Genomic DNA, 17,601 nt, shown 5'->3' on the forward strand with positions numbered 1-17,601 from the left:
GAAAATCTGAACTCCCACAACGGAACAGTAGGTCTGCATTGAGAGGTGAAAGCAAATCTTTTTCAGCGGCCACAGACAGGGAAGGGAGTAGCTGGGTGGTGACCTGAAGGTGAGGCTGGGCTAGGAGAAGGCTTTTTTCCCTGGGTGACGGGAGGACAGCCTTCAGCTGTAAGCAGAGAGGCAAGCCCGAGCCAAAGGAACACTCACTTTCTCAGACTGGAGGACAGGAAGAAAGAGGAGAGGAGCCAGAAAGGGAAGGACAGGACAGGGAAAGGGGATGGAGCTCCAGCATCTTGGGGCCACGGGCCCTCTGGAGAGGCAAGGTGAGGACAACAGGTAGGAGACCTGGAGAGCGTGGGATGGTCAGGTTGGCTGGTGTGGGAGTAACAAGGGAGAGCTGGTTGGAAGGCGGGGGTGGCAGGAGAGGGCAGGGGAGGGAGGCGGGGGAGACAAGCTGGCTGCAAAGAGCAGAGCACTTGTCCGAAACTACCATGGACCTGCAGTAGCGGTCCTCAAAGTGAGGTCCCTGGTGTGGGGAGCAGCGGCAGCACCTGGGGCCTTGTCAGACATGCAAGTTTACAGGCCCCGCCTGAGTCTGATTCAGACCCACTGAATCAGAAACTCTAGGGGTGGGGCCCCACAGCCCATGTTTTAACAGGTGATTCTGGTGTGATAAAATCTGAGAAACACTAGTATATACTACAGAAATTCAGTGGAAGATACGTATCATTTTCCGTATAAAAACAGAAAATCAGCCAAGCAACTTCCACATAAAAGAGCCAGAAATGCAAAACTGGCTTCAACGCCAATACAACGTATTTCTGTAGTGAACAAACTTGCTGTTAACAAGAGAAAGATGCAGTCCATCTCATCAACATCCTTAGAGGAGATCTGGTAGACACACCCAAGATCTGGGGGTGGAAATGTGGGTACTGGTCCCTGCTCTGCAACTGGTTACGTGTGTGCCATGGAGCATGCCACAGACCTTTCACGGCCTCAGTTTACCCGTCTACAAAACCAGGGAGCTGGAAACACTTCTTCTGAGGTCTCTTCCAATTCTGACACCGTGGGATTCCTTCTGTCCCATAAAAAAAAGTGACCTCAGACTAAGTGCTTTTACATAGCTGTGCCTCGGCAGGGGAGAAAGACTATCTTTAACTGGTAAGACATCATATCACAGTTAACTAGAAAACCTTTCCAAAGTTCAGTAAGTGCTAGTATCTTGCATTCGAAGAACGAGAACACTCCCTGACTGGCTTTGCCATTAAAGCGACCAATGCCTAGAGTTATAAAAATATTATACTGCACTGGCCTACGTTCATGAAGTCCACATGACTGGGATGACCCAGAAAATATCGCCAGCCTTCACATTCTTATCCTATGATACTTTTTAATCCAGGAAGGTGGGGTTTGTTATTTTTTGCGAGGCAGAAAATGAGTTAAAGAGCTGTACTATACAGACCCCTGTGCCTGCCCCCTCTGACCCGAGTATCTGGGGACGCGGCACTGCAAGTCTAGGCTTCCGGATAAATGGCCTTGTATTGACCTTGTTACCGGAATCCCTAGACGCTGGTTTCCTGCCTGATTTCTCTGCATCCAACTCCCTGTCTACACCTACTGGTCATCCAATGCTCATCCTCTTGTGCCCGGGTCCCCAGTGCCACCTGCTTCCCTGCTTCTGCCAAAGGCCAGTCACTTGGTTCTGATCTCAGAACTAGGGTTGGGAGAGGGATGTGGGTGTTTGTGCAGGAAGGACAGTGGAAGTGTGAGCACCAGGGGAAAAAAGATAAGGTCTAGGGAGCCCCTGGTCTCCTGTCCCACCTCACTTAACACACCCTGGCTCTTAAATTCCATCAGAATTTATCAGTGGGAAACACGGCTGGCTTGTTGGTCCCCCTTGTGCATCTACCGTAGACCCAGGCCCTCCTCCTCCTTCCAGCCTGGGTATGTAAATGACCTTCCAGGCTCTCACAGTAATCCCAGTGGCAGGAAGGCGCAGGGGAGGGGAGGGGAGGGCCAAAGTAAAGTGTAGCAGGAGCCAAGTTGGGCAGGGCAAGGGAGGTGTGACTCACCGCAGGTACTAGAGCCACGAACAGGGGCTGGACAAGCAGTGCTAGGTTAGTTCTGTCTTTATCCAGGCAGAGGACACCTAGTGCTGGAGGGTTTTGCAGGCTGATCTCCAACCTCGAAGTCACATTTGGGTAGGGTGACCACACCTCCTGATTTGCCTAGGGCAGTCCCAGTTGAGGCTAGTTCACGAGATGCAATTGTTAATAGCCGCACTTTTATCTCAAAATGTTCTGGTTTAGGTGATGAATTCTCATCGCTTTATTCTTGGGCCCCTAAGCCTGCAGAGTAGGGGTCGCAGATAGAGAAAGGTGCCGAGAACGAGGAGGGACGCCCAGGCTGAGTCTCACCCCTCCTCAAATGCTCCATTTTCCTCTCCAGCACCCCTGCCAAGCCATCACCTGGCGTCTGCTTGTATACCTCCAGGGACAGCAGGCTCGCTAGCTCTATGAAGCCTCTCTTTTCTGGGAAAAGCTGTGTTATAAAAATAGTAGGATTCAAACCTATAGACAGTATGACTGCAACTAACAAGATCCTTTAGCAAGGAAAGGAGTGGCAGTGGGGAAAACTAGAAAACCTGCTTTCCCCTTCCACCTCCTTCCATCTTATGTCTCTCCATTCAATAAATATTTACTGAGTGCATCTGATGTTCCAGTGGTACTGGGGACACAATGGTGAGTTAAAACAGACTCAAATTGAAGGGCATTTCTATACAATAATGGGCCTGTGCTTTCCAAAAATGTCACGGTCATAAAGGGCAAAGAAAGGCTGAGTAACAGTTCCAGTTTAAAGGAGATTAAAGAGAAAGGATGACCTTATGAAATGCATGATCTGGGGGTTTCTTTGCTACCAAGGACACTATCAAGACAACGGGCAAAAACCTGAGTAAGATCTACAGATTAGAGAATAGTATTGTTTCAGTAAAGACTTTTTGATTCTAAAAATTGTGCTGTAGTCATATAGAAGAATGTCATTGCCTTTAGGAAACACTGAAGTATTTTGAGGGAAAGGAAGACTATAAATAACCCTCAAATGACTCAAGAGAAAATATATATACATAAAGAGCAGAATAAAAAAATGTGATAAAATGGTAACATTTGCTGAATTTGGGTGAAGGGTATATGAGAGTTCTTTGTTCTATTCTGAGAACCTTGCTTTAAGTCTGAATTAGGTCAAAATAAAAAGTTAAAAGAAAAAAAATAAGTCTCACAGAAAGGTGTTTTTTTTTTCTTTTTTTTCTTTTGAAAAGAAAGCCAGATCGACCCTGATTTCAGAGAGCTCCCCGTGTCGCTGGGGAGACAGGTACTAATACAAATAATTACACTCATTAACTGCAAAATTGCAACCGTGAAAGCGCTGTGAAAGGAGAGAGATCCGGAGGCATGAGCGCTTACAGCAGGCAGTTTTACCCAAATCAAGTGCAATCAAGGGCTAACACCCAGAGCAGGAGTTAAGGGGGGGGGGGGAGCTCTCACAGCCCCTGTGGCAGATGAAGTGAGCAGACCAGAGCCTGCGCACGGGGTGGGGGGGGTGGGGGCGTGGGAGATGCCAACATCAGTCTCATTGACTCTCCGAGCCATAGGAGGTGTTTCTGAAAGACCCCCCCTGACTGAAGAGAATAGGCTGGCAGGTGAGAAGGCATGTGGGGTCCACTGTGGCGGTGGTGCTGACTGTAACCTCCAGAAGGAGCATCACTGAGGATTCTTCTGTTTCCGCACACTCTGATTTCTACAGCAGCCATGTATGAATTTGATAACCAGACTAGGGGAGGGGGCTGGCGGGAGCAAAGTGGGCTCCAACTGTCACATCCTCTCTCCAGGCCCACTAGGGATTAGGGTCAAGGGACGGCTGATGGAGCTGGCTGGTGCCTCGCTCACAAGGACCCCGGGTCTGGACTGAGGCTGACTCCACCTTAGGGAAGCAAGGTGCTGGGGGTCAGGTTTGCACACTCTACTCCCAAAGTCAGCCCAGTGCCTTCCATCACACAGCATCCAGTAGGCCATGGCCCCTTTCTGGTCCTGGATCCTGCCCCTTGGAATGTCCCTTTAGCCCTGAGAGCTAGGCCCCATAGCCTGGTCCTTGGAGTGAGCCATTACTCACCCACAGTGACTCCTGGCACTGAACACTAAACAAAGCATTTGTCTGGAGGGTCAGGGACCTAACCACAAAGGGAGGGGCTATGCCAAGTTCTGTCCTAGTGGGTTTTCATTCATTAGCTCCTTTAAAATGGTCCACTTAAAGGAAACAGGTTCCCTTATTATCCTCATTTTACAGTTAAACGACTTGTACGGGAAAAACATCTTGGCTCCTGCTTATGAGCAACGTGCCCTTTGGGTGGTCACTCCATCCTTCCGAGTCTCGGTTTCTCTCACCCTATCAGGAATGTGGGACTAGACAGTACTATTTATTCCCTTTTGAGGCACCAAGGGGCTCTGTACAGAAAATCCACTCCAAACTACACATCACTTAAATATTTACTAAAACCTTGTGTATCCTGACAGTAAATCATGGGACCTGAATTTTCCAGGACTATCCCCATTTCAAATCCTCTGTCCTAACTTTCCACATAAAGCATCAAACTGCCTCAAAAATTCCACTCTCTCAGTATCCAAACAACACCTCCCAGGCCTTCCTCTTACACGAAAAAGCAGCACAAACATTCTTTTTCAGACGACAGATCCCAGTCTTCTGAAAGTTCAGAAAATGTAGTCAGTGCAACCTGGCTGGCCCCCTGATGGAAAGAGGGTCATGGCAGCCGGAACTCTATCCCCCTCCGACTCCGCTGCTTCCCAGCACACTGGTATAAACTGCAGCCAGGAGAAGTCGCCCCATGATCAGGGCATCACCCACAGAGGGACACAGACTGGTTAGATGAGCTCTGCCCCCACCTACCCAGCAAGCTGCCAGTACCCAGGTAGGAAGCATGGCCAAAGGGTTGCTCCAAGGCGTAACTGAATGAGTTAATATTTAGAAAGCACTCAGAACAGTGCCTGGCAGCCAATAAGGGCCATAACAGTGTTTCCTAACGAAGACCAAAGGCATCCCTGGCAGAAGGTGCTCATGGCTCAAAGACAACCCACAGGCCTCACTTCTATCAGGGGAGAACAAGGAGAATGGGCACTTACCCCGGCTTGAGTGAGGCTGGGTCCCCTTACAGACATGGGGGAGTACCCTGACTCCGGGAGGTGGGTCCTGCATTAACCAAGGTCAGGAGGCTGGACCTGGGGAAGAGTCACCACTCCTGATACACACGTGGTCTCTGGGCCTTAGCGCCTGCTGCTCTGTCCGCCCGCCCAATACCATCTTTTTCTACCTTCAAGGCTGAATTCAAATGCCAACTACTCTTTATGGTGTTCCTTGATCCCCATCAGCATGAATGGCTGCCTCCACTGGTCTCTCTTGCATCTGGCTTTATCCTCTTTTAAAGTAACTGTGAGACAGATAAGTAGATATAGAGCTGCACACACACACATACACACACGCCTCACTGTCTTCCCAATTCCACCATGCATCCTTCCAAGATAAGGGTCTGACTTTTGTCTCTGTAACCCTAGGGCCTGACACACAGCTCAGTAAGTGTCCGAATTTGCTGTGAAACCTGTGCTCTCAGGGGGGCCTGGGTGGCTCAGTCGTTGGGCGTCTGCCTTCGGCTCAGGGCGTGATGCCGGCGTTCTGGGATCGAGCCCCGCATCAGGCTCCTCCCCTGGGAGCCTGCTTCTTCCTCTCCCACTCCCCCTGCTTGTGTTCCCTCTCTCGCTGGCTGGCTGGCTGTCAGTCAAATAAATAAATAAAATCTTAAAAAAAAAACCAAAAAACGAAAAACAAAACCTGTGCTCTCAGCTGGTCTTCACCAGGAGGCAGAAAGTAGCTTCAGGTGCACACATAACCAGAAGCTACGTAGCTGCAAGATCTCTGGGTCTTGGAACCCACGACTAGATCAGATTTAGACAGGGGCCTATCAAAGCATTCCCTTTCATCCCCCTTCAGGGGGATGAAAGACGACACCTGTGAGACCCGAGCAGCGTGGACACTGCCCAGCTCCTGGCCTGTCTCTAAGAGAGTTGGTTAAGAAGAGCCTGAGCTTGGGAAGCAACACCATCAGGCTGCCCTGCCTCCACCACCAGCCCGTTAAGGACAGGGCAAGTGCAGAGTGCCTTAGGCATTTCAGCCCCTGCAACAGACCTGGGAACAGATGAAGAGGGACTGGCCCTGCTTTCCAGGAACCACTGCTGTCTGGTGGAAGGAAGCTGAGCAACGGGATTACTGTCAAAGTTGCAGGTCCCCTCCCAACCTATCACAAACCCTGAGGGCTCAGCGGGGAAGTAGGGGGCCAGGCCTTCTTGCTCTCTCCAATCCCCAAAGCTGAGCCCTATGGGTGGGTTATGTCAGAGAATTCCTTCTGTGCCTGGACCGAAGGTTCAGAAGGTCACAGTTGGTCACTCTTGCTCCTGGCCCCAGACTACCTTTGCTAGCTCAGTTTCCTCAACTGCAAGAGTGGGAGAGAACAGCACTGAAATTAAACAATGTAAAGGAACCCTCCCAGTTCACAGTCAACAGTCAAGGAATTGGTCCCAATCCCCTGAGGCCAGTTACCCGCTGGGAACCCCAGCTTCTTTCAGGGGTAAGATTTGTCTCTAACCAGGTTCCTGCCACCTGCCTGAGGTTAAAAGCTACCAGAATTCTTCTCTATGAAAAAAGGTCAAAGAGGAGGTCCAAAACAGGAGTGGTGAAGCCGTGAGGAATCCTGAATTTGACCGTGTTAATTTAGGTTCGTTCTGCCACTCCCAGCTGTCCCTGAGGACCTGCCCCCTCCTGGCAGGGAAGTTCCCCCAGGCCTCCTGGGTTTGCTGGGATCCATCGGCCTACTCAGCATCCCCACCCAGCACTGTGTCTGATATACGGAAGCAGGTCATTAAGTGCTTGCTGAACAGAAGGCCACTTGGAAAATGCCTTCAGTAACTTGACCTTTTATATTCCTCAGCTAATGCCTGATTTGCATATAGGAGTCCAGTTTTAGGAGATGGCAAGTCACCAGAGACAACTCAGGATCAATACAGAGTAGTAGGCATGTTTTATTCTCCTTTGATTCTCTGCAAATTGGTATTCCATTAAGTGTATGTGGGATTTATGGGAGCTCACTATAAACTAGAATATTTAACTACAACGACCTACTCTCTGTCAGATAATAGCTTACCGTTGTTAATTTTCAACTAGTCAATCTCAGAAAGGGTTCCTGCTTCCAGTCTCCTTTACATGTTGATTTAATTGCCAGTAAAGTCATCTATTTGAAAGTCTCCACACAATAAAGGGCAGTTTGATGCAGAAGAAAAAGACCCGCCCAAGGAAGCAGAAGACCTGAGTTCTATCGCACCTAGGCCAATACCGTAGGCTCGGCTGTTCAAGGCCTCAGTTTTCTCATTTGTAAAATGGGAATAACACTGGCCTCAGCGGCGAGTTGTAAGAATTAAGTGAGTTGATGTATGTGGATGCACTCTGCACAGTTCTAGAAGGCTATACGAAGGTTAAACACAAGATGAAATTCTTGAACAACTCAGGTAGGCTAATGACAGAAAGCAGGATAACTCTAAAAGGGAGAGGAGATATTTTGCCTCCCCCCCCAACAGGGGACACTTGGTCCCAGCAGGAGACATTTTTGGTTGGCACAACTGAGGGAGAAGGACTGCTACTACAATCTACTGGGTAAGACCAGGGATGCAGCTAAATGTTGCAATGAGTTGGACAGGCCCCACAACAAAAAATGATCCAACCCCAAATGTTAACAGTGTTGAGGTTAAGAAACTCTGATCTAAATAATCAGGAAAGTTGGGTAGGGGAGGTTTTTCCAACAGAAATCCTTCTAACTAGGCTGTACTTCCTCCCATCATCTCTTTAAACATTTGCAAGATGGATCATCTTGCAAAACAGCTCTTTTGTAAGTAAAGCTCAACTGCCAACTTCTGGAGTTTCTGAATGTATAAAACTGCTTTCAACTAAGATGCTCTCCGATTACAATTCGGCTAAATTGTTTTTCCAAAGCCCTTGACTTCTGCAGTTCTCCAGGGCACAAAGGCAGGGTCTGTCACTCTGCCACTAGGCCCTGAAGATGCTTTCGTAATTCTAATTTCCTGGTCAGATGGGAGCCACAAGGGTCTCTAAACGAATTAAATTCACATCACGCCAACTGCTCCCTTGCTTTGTGCCGGGCACGGAGCCAAACACCTCCACATAATTTATCCCACTTAATCCACCCAACCACCGAGTGAGGTGGGCATTATTACCGGCTGTTTGCAGTGTAGGAAACTGAAGATCAGAGAGGTTAAACAACTCGCCCAAGGTCACCAGCTGGCCAGGGGGAGCCCAACTTGAACGGAGGTCTCCAGTTTCCAAGTCACAAGCTCTTTCCACCAGCTCGGAAAACCCAGGTGTCAAGTTGTCTCAACTTCCCATGAATTTTTAAGGCAACCGCAACTTCTCAGCAAGTTTAGGTTGCTGAAAATGGGAATTTCCGGGGGGCTGGGCGTTCTCACATACACTCCCCCACTGCAGCTGTCTCACCGCAGGTACCTGATAAATCATTCTATATCGCCCGCGGAACGGGGAGGATTTATTGGCGCTGGAGTTCGTGCCAGGCCCAGGAAATGCCATCTTTGAAAGCCGAGAGGCGGATTCGCCCTGGGAGCCGAGGTCTGGCCGCCGCGCTTGGCTGGCTCCCCGCGGGCCGTGCGCCCCCTCGGCGCCCGGGGCTAGTGTCGCCGCGGCACTGGGCCCTCCGGGGTCGCCGGCCACGTCCACCCCTGCCCGGGTCGGAGCGCACGCCCACGCCCCGCCGCCGCCGCGTCCCGAACGCCCGCCCGGTACTGAGCCCCACCCCGCCCGGCTTGCTCCCTCCCGCCGCGGCCCCGCCAGGTGAGCGCGGCCCGGGCGCCCCCTCCCCGCCCCGACGTGGCGTCGGGACCCCGGGGCCGCGGCGTCCACCAGCCCGCCCGCGCGGTCGCCGCGCGCTCGGGGACGGGTGGGGGCGGGGCGGCGCCGAGCGCGCCCCCAGCCCCCGGTAGCCCCGCGCCCTGCCTCGGCCCGCTGGGGTCGCGCCCGCCCGTACCTGCAGCATCCGGGGGCGCGGGGCGCCCAGGTAGGTCGCGCGAGCGGGCGGCGCGGAAGCTCGCTCGCGGCGCGACCTGGCCGCCGTCTGAGCATGCCCAGTGCCGCCCGCGGGCGGCTCCCGCCGGCCGGGCTGGCCACGACGGGCCCGCGCGCTGGGCGGGGGGCGGGCGCCCGGGCCGCCCTGCGGGGCGCCCCTGCTCCGCCCTGGTCTGGCGCGCTCGGACGCACCGCCCAGGGCCACTGGGGCTCTCCTGCCGAGCTCTTGGCAGCCCCCAGTCGCCTCGCGCCGGCACGCAGGCATTCGTTCCATAACCATTCATTGGGTACCTACTGTGTGCCGAGCCCTGAGTGATTTTATGCTCAGGAATGTCAAGCAAAGTTCAACAAATCTTTGAAATGAGGACAAGTCTTGCCCAGCTGGGGTCCTGCCGACTTTCAGTCCAGTGCTCATCGCGTTCCAATAGTAAGCTTACCGGCCTAAACCTTCTTCCACAAATTTCTTACCCGCCATTACCCCCCTCCTCCCATCTGTGCTCTTGCTGTCCTCTTCCACCTCATCGGACACCCGCCTTCCTGCACCCTCACGGGCATCTTTCTGTCCACCAAAGTCTCAGAACTTGGCCAGCCTCAGGACTTTTGCACATGCTTCCCCCCCCTGCTGTGTGGGACTTCTTTGCCCAGTTTTTCACGTGGCTGGCACCTTCTCATGGTACCTATGTCCTCCTTATCTGAGAGGCCTTGCCTCAGCACCTTACTACATTAACACCCTGTTCCTGGACATTCTCCATGTCCTCGTTTTATTTCCTTCACGTTTATCACTATCCATTAATTCATTCAACAAGTAATTATTGATCATCTACTTTGGTTCTTCAGGCGTCGTGAACAAATAGGCAAAAATCCTGTCCCCTGGTGGAGTTTGGGGAAAGAGAGGCAGGCAACAGACAATAAACATGTAAATAAGCAAGCTGTATAGTATATTAGAAGGTTTTAAGTCCTAAACGGGAAAAAGGACAGGGTAAGGAGATGAAGGTCTAGGGAGTACAGTTTTCAATGCAGTGGGCTGATCAGCCTGTTAGAGTGACACTGAGAAGGTGACGTTTCAGCCCCGCAGAAGGAACAGCCGGCGCGAAGACATTAAGGTGCAACACAAGTTGGGCTTTGAGAAGGACGGAGCAGTTGGAGATGAGGTCGGCAAGTGACTTTTCCTCTCATTTGCTTACTTCTTGTGTATTCACCTAGGGAACTGCTGGAGCTGTATAGCCCTGCCTGTCTTCACTGCAGTGTCCCAGGTCCTGTACGAGGCACACAGTAAGTGCTCAAAAACTATTTGTTGAATGAATATGTGAATGAAGGGATGGACTGATGTCTGGAGCCCTCCGGTCCGGACTAAAGTGCCCGAGGTCCAGAGGGCCGGTCTGCCCAGGGCCATTCGGTGGCCGGCGGCGGCACCTGGTCCCTCATTTTGGTTGTCCCCGAATTGCATGTCCCCGGGTAGCGCCACTGCAGCGGGCGCCGCCTGAGCGTCGCGTCGGGGGGGAATTCCGACGGTGTCAAGGAGTCCCAGGAACAGGACCCGCCCTGCGCCCTGCCCCGCCCTTTGGTGGCTCGCAAAACCTGGAGGCGGCGCCGGTCCAGCCCCGCTGAGACGGACGGGGAGTTCACTGGGCATGCTCGGAGCCGGGCGGCGCCCGAGTTCCCCGGGAGGAGGAGTCTCCTGGTGGGGTCGGCGACGCCCCCGCAGAGCCCCGCTGGACGCTCAGCCCCCGCTTTGTTCCCGACGCCTCTTGGAGGGTCTGGGGGCATTTGTTTTCAAATCTTAGTAAGATAGCTGGGGATTCAGAGTCCGGGAAGGGAGCTCTCTGCCCTCTCCGCTGTGTGATCTGGGCCAAGCACCTTACCCTCTCTGTGCTTCCGATAACACGAATACCCATCACTTGGATCTAGGTAGAACGTGGGGACTGAATGAAATAAAAAACGTGAGCATGTTTAATCCACTTCAAAGATCCATTTCATGAGTGCCTACCTCAGTTATCTGTCATCTGCAAACCAGTTTGCCAAGTGCTAATATGAGGAAACGTAAGTTAATGGACATGCATATTCTTGGAGTTGTCTCAATTTGCCTTATGACAAAATAGGCTGAAACTGCCCTTTCTTTCCCCACATGCAACAGTCATGAACTTAAACAGTGTTCTTAAATTCGAGCTAAAAAAATATCTGCACACCTAAGGAAAAGACCTAAATCTTTTCAAAATCATGCATTTCGATCACCATAACAGAAGCAGGAAGAAAAGGAAAGAATATTCCCCAAACTGGAAACAAATGAACGTCCACAATTAGTGGAATGATTAGTTAGTTAGGTTATGGTATATTTGTTGAAATATTAACTAGTTTATACTAAGTTAAACCATACTGCAACAGGGGGAAACTTACAATACAATGTTAAGTGGGAAAAAAGGCTGAAAACACAAATACACTGCACAAAGATTATGTCTACACATTCACCAGACTGGAAGGAAATATGGGAAAATGTAAATACTTTAACTTTGGGGGGTAGTGTGGTTGGTTTCTCTTTTTAAATTTATTACTTTAAAAAAAGTCTATTACTGTCACACTGTTGTGTTTGCAATAATAAACATTAAAAGACCAAATTAAAAATCTGTGAAGTTTTGTAAAGGCTAATCATCATCATAATAATTACTATTATCAAGCTCAAGCGTGCTCGATATTTTACACATATTGTGTCTTTTATCCTGACAGTCACTGTCCAGAATCGGTGTTTCTAGCTCAGTTTTCCAGAAGAGGAAACAATCTAGGAGCCATTCACAACTAGTAAGAGTCAGGGTCAGGACTGAACACAGTTGGTCTGACCTCAAAGCCCAGGGTGTTAGGTTTTATAATACTGCCTCTCTGTGCAGTAGCTTACCATGTATTGATGAGAAGAGAAACCACATATTTCATTTTGTGTCTTTTTTGCCTTATTTTCTCTACTGTTTGATGTGTTTGTAGGCTGCAGATTGACTTTAAATGTTCTGGTCTCCTGTTACTATTTTATTGTTGGAGCCAAAATGTTAAAGTCCGTCCTTTTCAGCTGTTGCATCTGGAGTGACATGATGTTATTATCAGCAGTGACAGTTGATCTTATATCATAAGCTCCCAAACTTTATGGAAATGAAACATTTGGATGGACACATAATCTTCTTAGTCTGTGTAGTTGAACCCCACCAAATTGAGAGCAAGTAGAGGCCTCGTTAGGGGTAAGGCTATCCCAAAGTCTCAGATAATGAGGCCAGTCCAGACATAGATGATTCTCCCTGGATAATCATTTTGGAGTTGGAATCACAACATAATAGAGCCACCTGGTCCACAGACTCCTCAGAACTTTGCTGTGATGAAAAGATACAGGGCCGATAGTCCCGATGATGTTTGCCAAGAGAAAGCCAGGGCCCTAATAGCAGCCCTCCTGCTGATAAGCAAAACCAGAAACAAACAAAAAACCCCCAAAAAACCCAGCTCTCTCTTTCAGTAGAGCTGGTAGACTCTTCTTGGCCCAGAAATCATTAAACAATAACAAACACAAAAAGCCAAAGAGGGTCATTTCGTTGGAGAGGAAGGTATGCCACAAACCCTATACGCATCACTGGCAATGGGCCAGATTCGTACAAGAGGAATGCAAGATGGGCAGCTGGACACAGTTATTAGCATATTCCCAGAAGCTGCCATTCGGCAGAAAGTCTGGTGCCCAGCACCATACACAAGCAATTGGCTGGGGGCATTTATAGGAAGAGTTTCCTGGAAGAATCACTGAGGATTGTCATTTACATCAAGACTCAGGAAGTCTGGGCACCACGTGGACTGTTTCAGTGATTTACAGGGCAGGGCTCCCAGCTGCAATGCTAATGCTCATCAATTATTTGTACTGTTAATGCAGGCTCCTGAAGGGCCAAACATCAGCAAATCCATGGGCAAGTGGTGCTGTTGTAATGACAAGTGAAAAGAACACAATGCAAAATTATATGCGTAGTATGGCTTCTACTCTGAATTACTAAGTTACGCCATACGAAGCTGCCGTCATGTGGGTCAATGATGGTTGAACATTGGCAACTTCCTCTCTGTCAGCGTGATGCATATGCATAGAAAAAAGACTAGAAAGAACTGCACCGAAATGTTGATGGTGACTATCTGAGCATTGCATTTACAAGCAGAGAAACAAGATATGGAAGGTATCTTTTATAAATCCAGAGAACCTCAAGTCTTTGGGCACCTGTTTCTTTGTTATGTCTTTATAGTTCCCTAAATCTTATTTTATGGTGTATTTCTTTCATGATCAGGAAAAGTGAAACAAACTTTAAAAGTTGGCAAGCCAAACAAAATGATGTAGAGAGGGAAAACAGCTACTCTGGAATCATACACGAATGGGAGAAGTTCCTTTCACAGAGAGTGAAGCCCACCCTGCCCTGTCCCAGCGCTGGCAGAAGATGACAGAATGTCTGTTCCTGGCCCAGGAGGGAGGGAGAAGATGAACTGATCAGTGGTCTAGTCGGGAGCCTGTAGGGGGGCGGGTTCATCTGACTTGGGACCCTGTTCATCCCCTCAGCCTGTGTTCTTAGCGCTCCTGGACTTCATGGATCTCACTGCGAGGAACACAAATTTTTAGCCTGAAGTTTTATGCATCGAAAAATGTTTTTCCTTGCAAATTATCACTGCCAAAAGAGGTTTGTGTGTAAAACCAGTGAACAAACTTAGCATGGGTACAAGAGCAGTGTTGTGGATTCATTCATTCATTCATTCATCACATATTTATTAAGCACCTGCTATATGTTGGGCACTGCTCTAAGGGCTTGGGAGACATAAGTGCACAAAAGGAACAATTTCTGCTCTCATGGGCATGGGAGCCTTCCACCAGGACAAGTCAGACAAGGAACAGCAAGCATTATATACGAGTGCATTGTGTTGTATGTTAAGAGACCAGGGGTAAGGCTCATAGAAAGGGTACTAGAGGTGAGGTGGGTGGGGAATTGCAGTTTTAAATAGGACTGAAAAATTTAGTCACTTAAGCAAATTCTTACAGACACCTGAAGAAAATGACAGAGTTACTCATGTAGATACCTGGAAAAGACTCCGGGTAGAGGGAACAGCCGGTACAAAGGCCCTTAGGGAAGCATATCTAGAATAAGGAGGTTGGTGGGGCAGTGTAATGCCAAAGAGTTACCAGGGGCAAGAACTTGAGGGTCCTCCCCTGTCCGTCCCGGGAAGGACTCAGCCTTTCAGCGTGAGCTAGACAGAAGGCAAGCCAATGTGATGGCTGCCAAATGGGCTTCTCAACATAATCGAAAGTTAAATGTCGTCCTTGTAGATGGTGACCAGATGCAACCTGACAGTAAACACAGATTTGAATAAGGGAACTGAAATCATGTAGCAGGCCTCTCTTATAAGGGAGTCAGTCATATGATCCAGAGTGTGTATACATTTTTAATATTATCATGTAAATGCAAAAATAACATAACCAGTTATCTCAGAGGGTTCTGAGACCTTCAAGAACACTTGAGTGAACCCTTAGGGATACACAGACCTGAGTTAGAGAAACAATTTCCTGGCGCACACGCTGTAGGTATGCCAGAGGACCAGAAGGAACCTAACAGGCCCACCCATCACCACATGGATTTGCTGCTACACAAGAAATGGAAAGGTAAGTCTAGGGATTTTGAGATCCTGCTCGGGGAAACTCAGCGGAAGGGTGTGGCTTTAGAAACAAAGAGAAATGATGGGAAATGCAGGGAATGAGAGTTGATATCCTGAACTTGGCTGATGGTGTTTAAGCAATGGGTGGTGTCATCTTACAAAACCCAGGGAGAATGGGTTTGTCAAGTCTCCCAACCACACCTCTGAGGTTCACATGTCCAACAATAGAAGAAGAGAGAGAAGAATACCCAGGCAACGTAGGATAGTCATACAGAGGTCATGGCTTCGGAAAATCAGCAACCATAAAGGACACATTCAAGGAATACCCTAATAGAAGATTCTAGGGAGAAGAGTCAGGGAAAATACTGAAAGCAGCATTTTTAAAACTTTGATCCAGGAACCACGTATCAAGATCTCCTTGAGAGAAGGAGTCCTTGTGTAAAAGCAGACTTCTGGCCTCAGCTCAGACCTTCTGGTTCTGCTTGTGGACCCCAAGAACCTACATTTTATAATTAACTATAAAGGGGCGCCTGGGTGGCCCAGTCGGTTAAGCGTTTGCCTTTGGCTCAGCTCCTGATCTCAGGGTCCTGGGATCCAGTCCAGCTCTCTGCTCAGCGGGGAGTCTGCTTTTCCCTCTCCCTCCCCCCGACTTGTGTGCTCAATCTTTATCTCTCAAATGAAGAAATAAAATCATAAAAAAAAAAAGAATCTTATGTACACTGAAGTTTTATAACTTCTGTCCTGTAGCCTCCAATATATGTACACTAAGAACCTAGTCTGATAAACTAAGAGGATGGGAAATTTTACCAAGAGATAATCATGGACTTGTAGGTATTACTGATGCTTGGATGGATGGGGTGAAGAGCCACAGCATCAGCTTCTTAACCATTTAGAGGGGTAGAAGGGGAGAAGACAGGAGATGGAGAGAGGGCATCCCCTGCAGGCTAATAGGGACCCCTAGTAGTGAGCTATCAGGCTTTCTGCTTTCTGTTCTTGACCTTGGATCTCTGACTCCATCCACCTGACCATGCTCTCCCGGGGCCAGGAGGAAGCTAACCATGTGACTGGAGAGGAGGTGGTAATGGGGATAGTCACAGTGGTGGTGATGTTTGCTAAGAGGAGTAGACACTAAAATAAACACATTGGCGTGTGTAGAGTACACACAAAACTGAACCTGAGAAGGTCATTACCTCCTGAAGAGGAATTGGACAAGTGGGGGCAGGGGAGGGATGAGTGTTTGCCTTTTGCCATAAACCCTTTTGTACCTTCTGAATTATGTACCAGGTGATGCATAACCTATTTAAAAGTACATTCCCTGTGGGAGAAAAATATAATGATGTATGCATGATATATTTTTTAAAAAACCATTTTGTTTTACATTTTGGCTCCCTCAAAATTTTACTGACTAAGTACAAAGCCCAGGTTACTTGACAAATCAAGGCTATAACTAAGACCAGGGCACAACACGGTACAGCTTACTTTAAAGAAACAGCCCTAGGTCAAGGGCTCTTACTCCTGCTGGCAATGCGTGTGGCTGAAGGATGGAACAGGAAGAGAGCTTCGGATGAGGGTAAAGGAGTAAGAAAAATCACTTCAGTGATCTTGAGATCAAGAATGATGCTTTCCTGACACAGCTGGTAAGAAAATGGCCGGGAAGTCAGAGTACTTCAGCTACGCACGCCTTGACTGGAAGTCACAGCCCTATGGAAAGGCGATCATCTGAAATCTGTCCTAGCTTGGCTCACCGTTCCATCCCTGAGACACTGGAAACCTGATCTGGGCCCAAAAGAGAACTGTGCTTCCAATCCCTGATGACATTTCAAGAACAGGGGGCACCGTTCAGCCTGCCCTGTGCTCTGGTGACCTTCTAGTATTGCGTGGATGACACACCACAGGATTTCCTCAACTGCGCCCCGGCGTCCTGCTAGGATGTTGCTCTCATTTTTTCCATAGTACACACAGTCACTGCATTGAAGTCCAAACAGACTGTCCAGCGATGCCTCCGTAAACACGAGTCACACGTAGAGTTTAAGGAATCCATGTTCGGCCAGGGACATCAGAGTTCCTAAGGCAAGCCATCTCCACATACAGGGTATGGGTTGATGAGAGTCATATGATTTTCTGCCAACATGCCTGAGCAGTGATCAGGGACCGGCTTCATGGGGCAGCCACCAAGGCCTACCCAGATACTGTTTTTCTTCATCCAAAACTCCCTGTTCCAGTGTGCAGTTCTCCAGCTATTGTATCAGAAAACATTACCCTCTGTCCATTTCTTCGTCTTCTTGGGTTTCTCTGTTTGCTCTTCATTGCTGCCACCTTGCCCATCCGAGGTCATTTAGCCCAACCACTGGCACAAATCTCTTTGTTGCTTCCTCATGAAGAATGAAGGTGAACCGCATAAACCTAAAACAGATCTTCCGACCGTCGCTGCCTTTGAAATCCTACCCATCCTTTAAAGCTCCTCTGACAAGCTACCTCTTTCTAGATTATCCCAACTGGTTATGTGCAGTCTGATTCCTGCACCCCTGTGGATTTGGTCTGTTCTATCATGCTTCTCATCACATGCTGACTCCCATGTAGTTATTAACGTACATGCCCCTTTTGGAAGGCTCTTAGAAAAATCCCCTGAATGGGGTCATGATGCCATGATGCCATGTAGGCTGTGACTATTATTTCTGAGCAGGGTATGCAAAGGGCCATGAGTCTCCTCTCAAAAATTGCCTGCCTTTCTGCAGTGAGCAAGAAGTTATCTTG

The 17,601-nt window shown here is 49.1% G+C and overlaps 1 protein-coding gene across 2 annotated transcripts in view; it reads right to left on the reverse strand.

Annotated features, from left to right (window-relative positions):
• PTPN3 (protein tyrosine phosphatase non-receptor type 3) overlaps nucleotides 1-9,318 on the reverse strand; it is a 109,080-nt gene extending 99,762 nt beyond the window's left edge. The window contains exon 1 of one of the 2 annotated variants that reach the window (XM_040631689.1): nucleotides 9,167-9,302. In XM_040631689.1, the coding sequence (XP_040487623.1) occupies nucleotides 9,167-9,175 (9 nt within the window). In that variant the 5' untranslated portion in view covers nucleotides 9,176-9,302. Of the gene's footprint in view, nucleotides 1-9,166 lie in introns of both variants that reach the window. The other variant, XM_040631690.1, reaches the window with a different exon arrangement.
• Nucleotides 9,319-17,601: the final 8,283 nt, after the last annotated feature.

This window comes from Ursus maritimus, unplaced genomic scaffold (assembly GCF_017311325.1).
Source record: "Ursus maritimus isolate PB19 unplaced genomic scaffold, ASM1731132v1 scaffold_17, whole genome shotgun sequence".
NCBI lineage: Eukaryota > Metazoa > Chordata > Mammalia > Carnivora > Ursidae > Ursus > Ursus maritimus.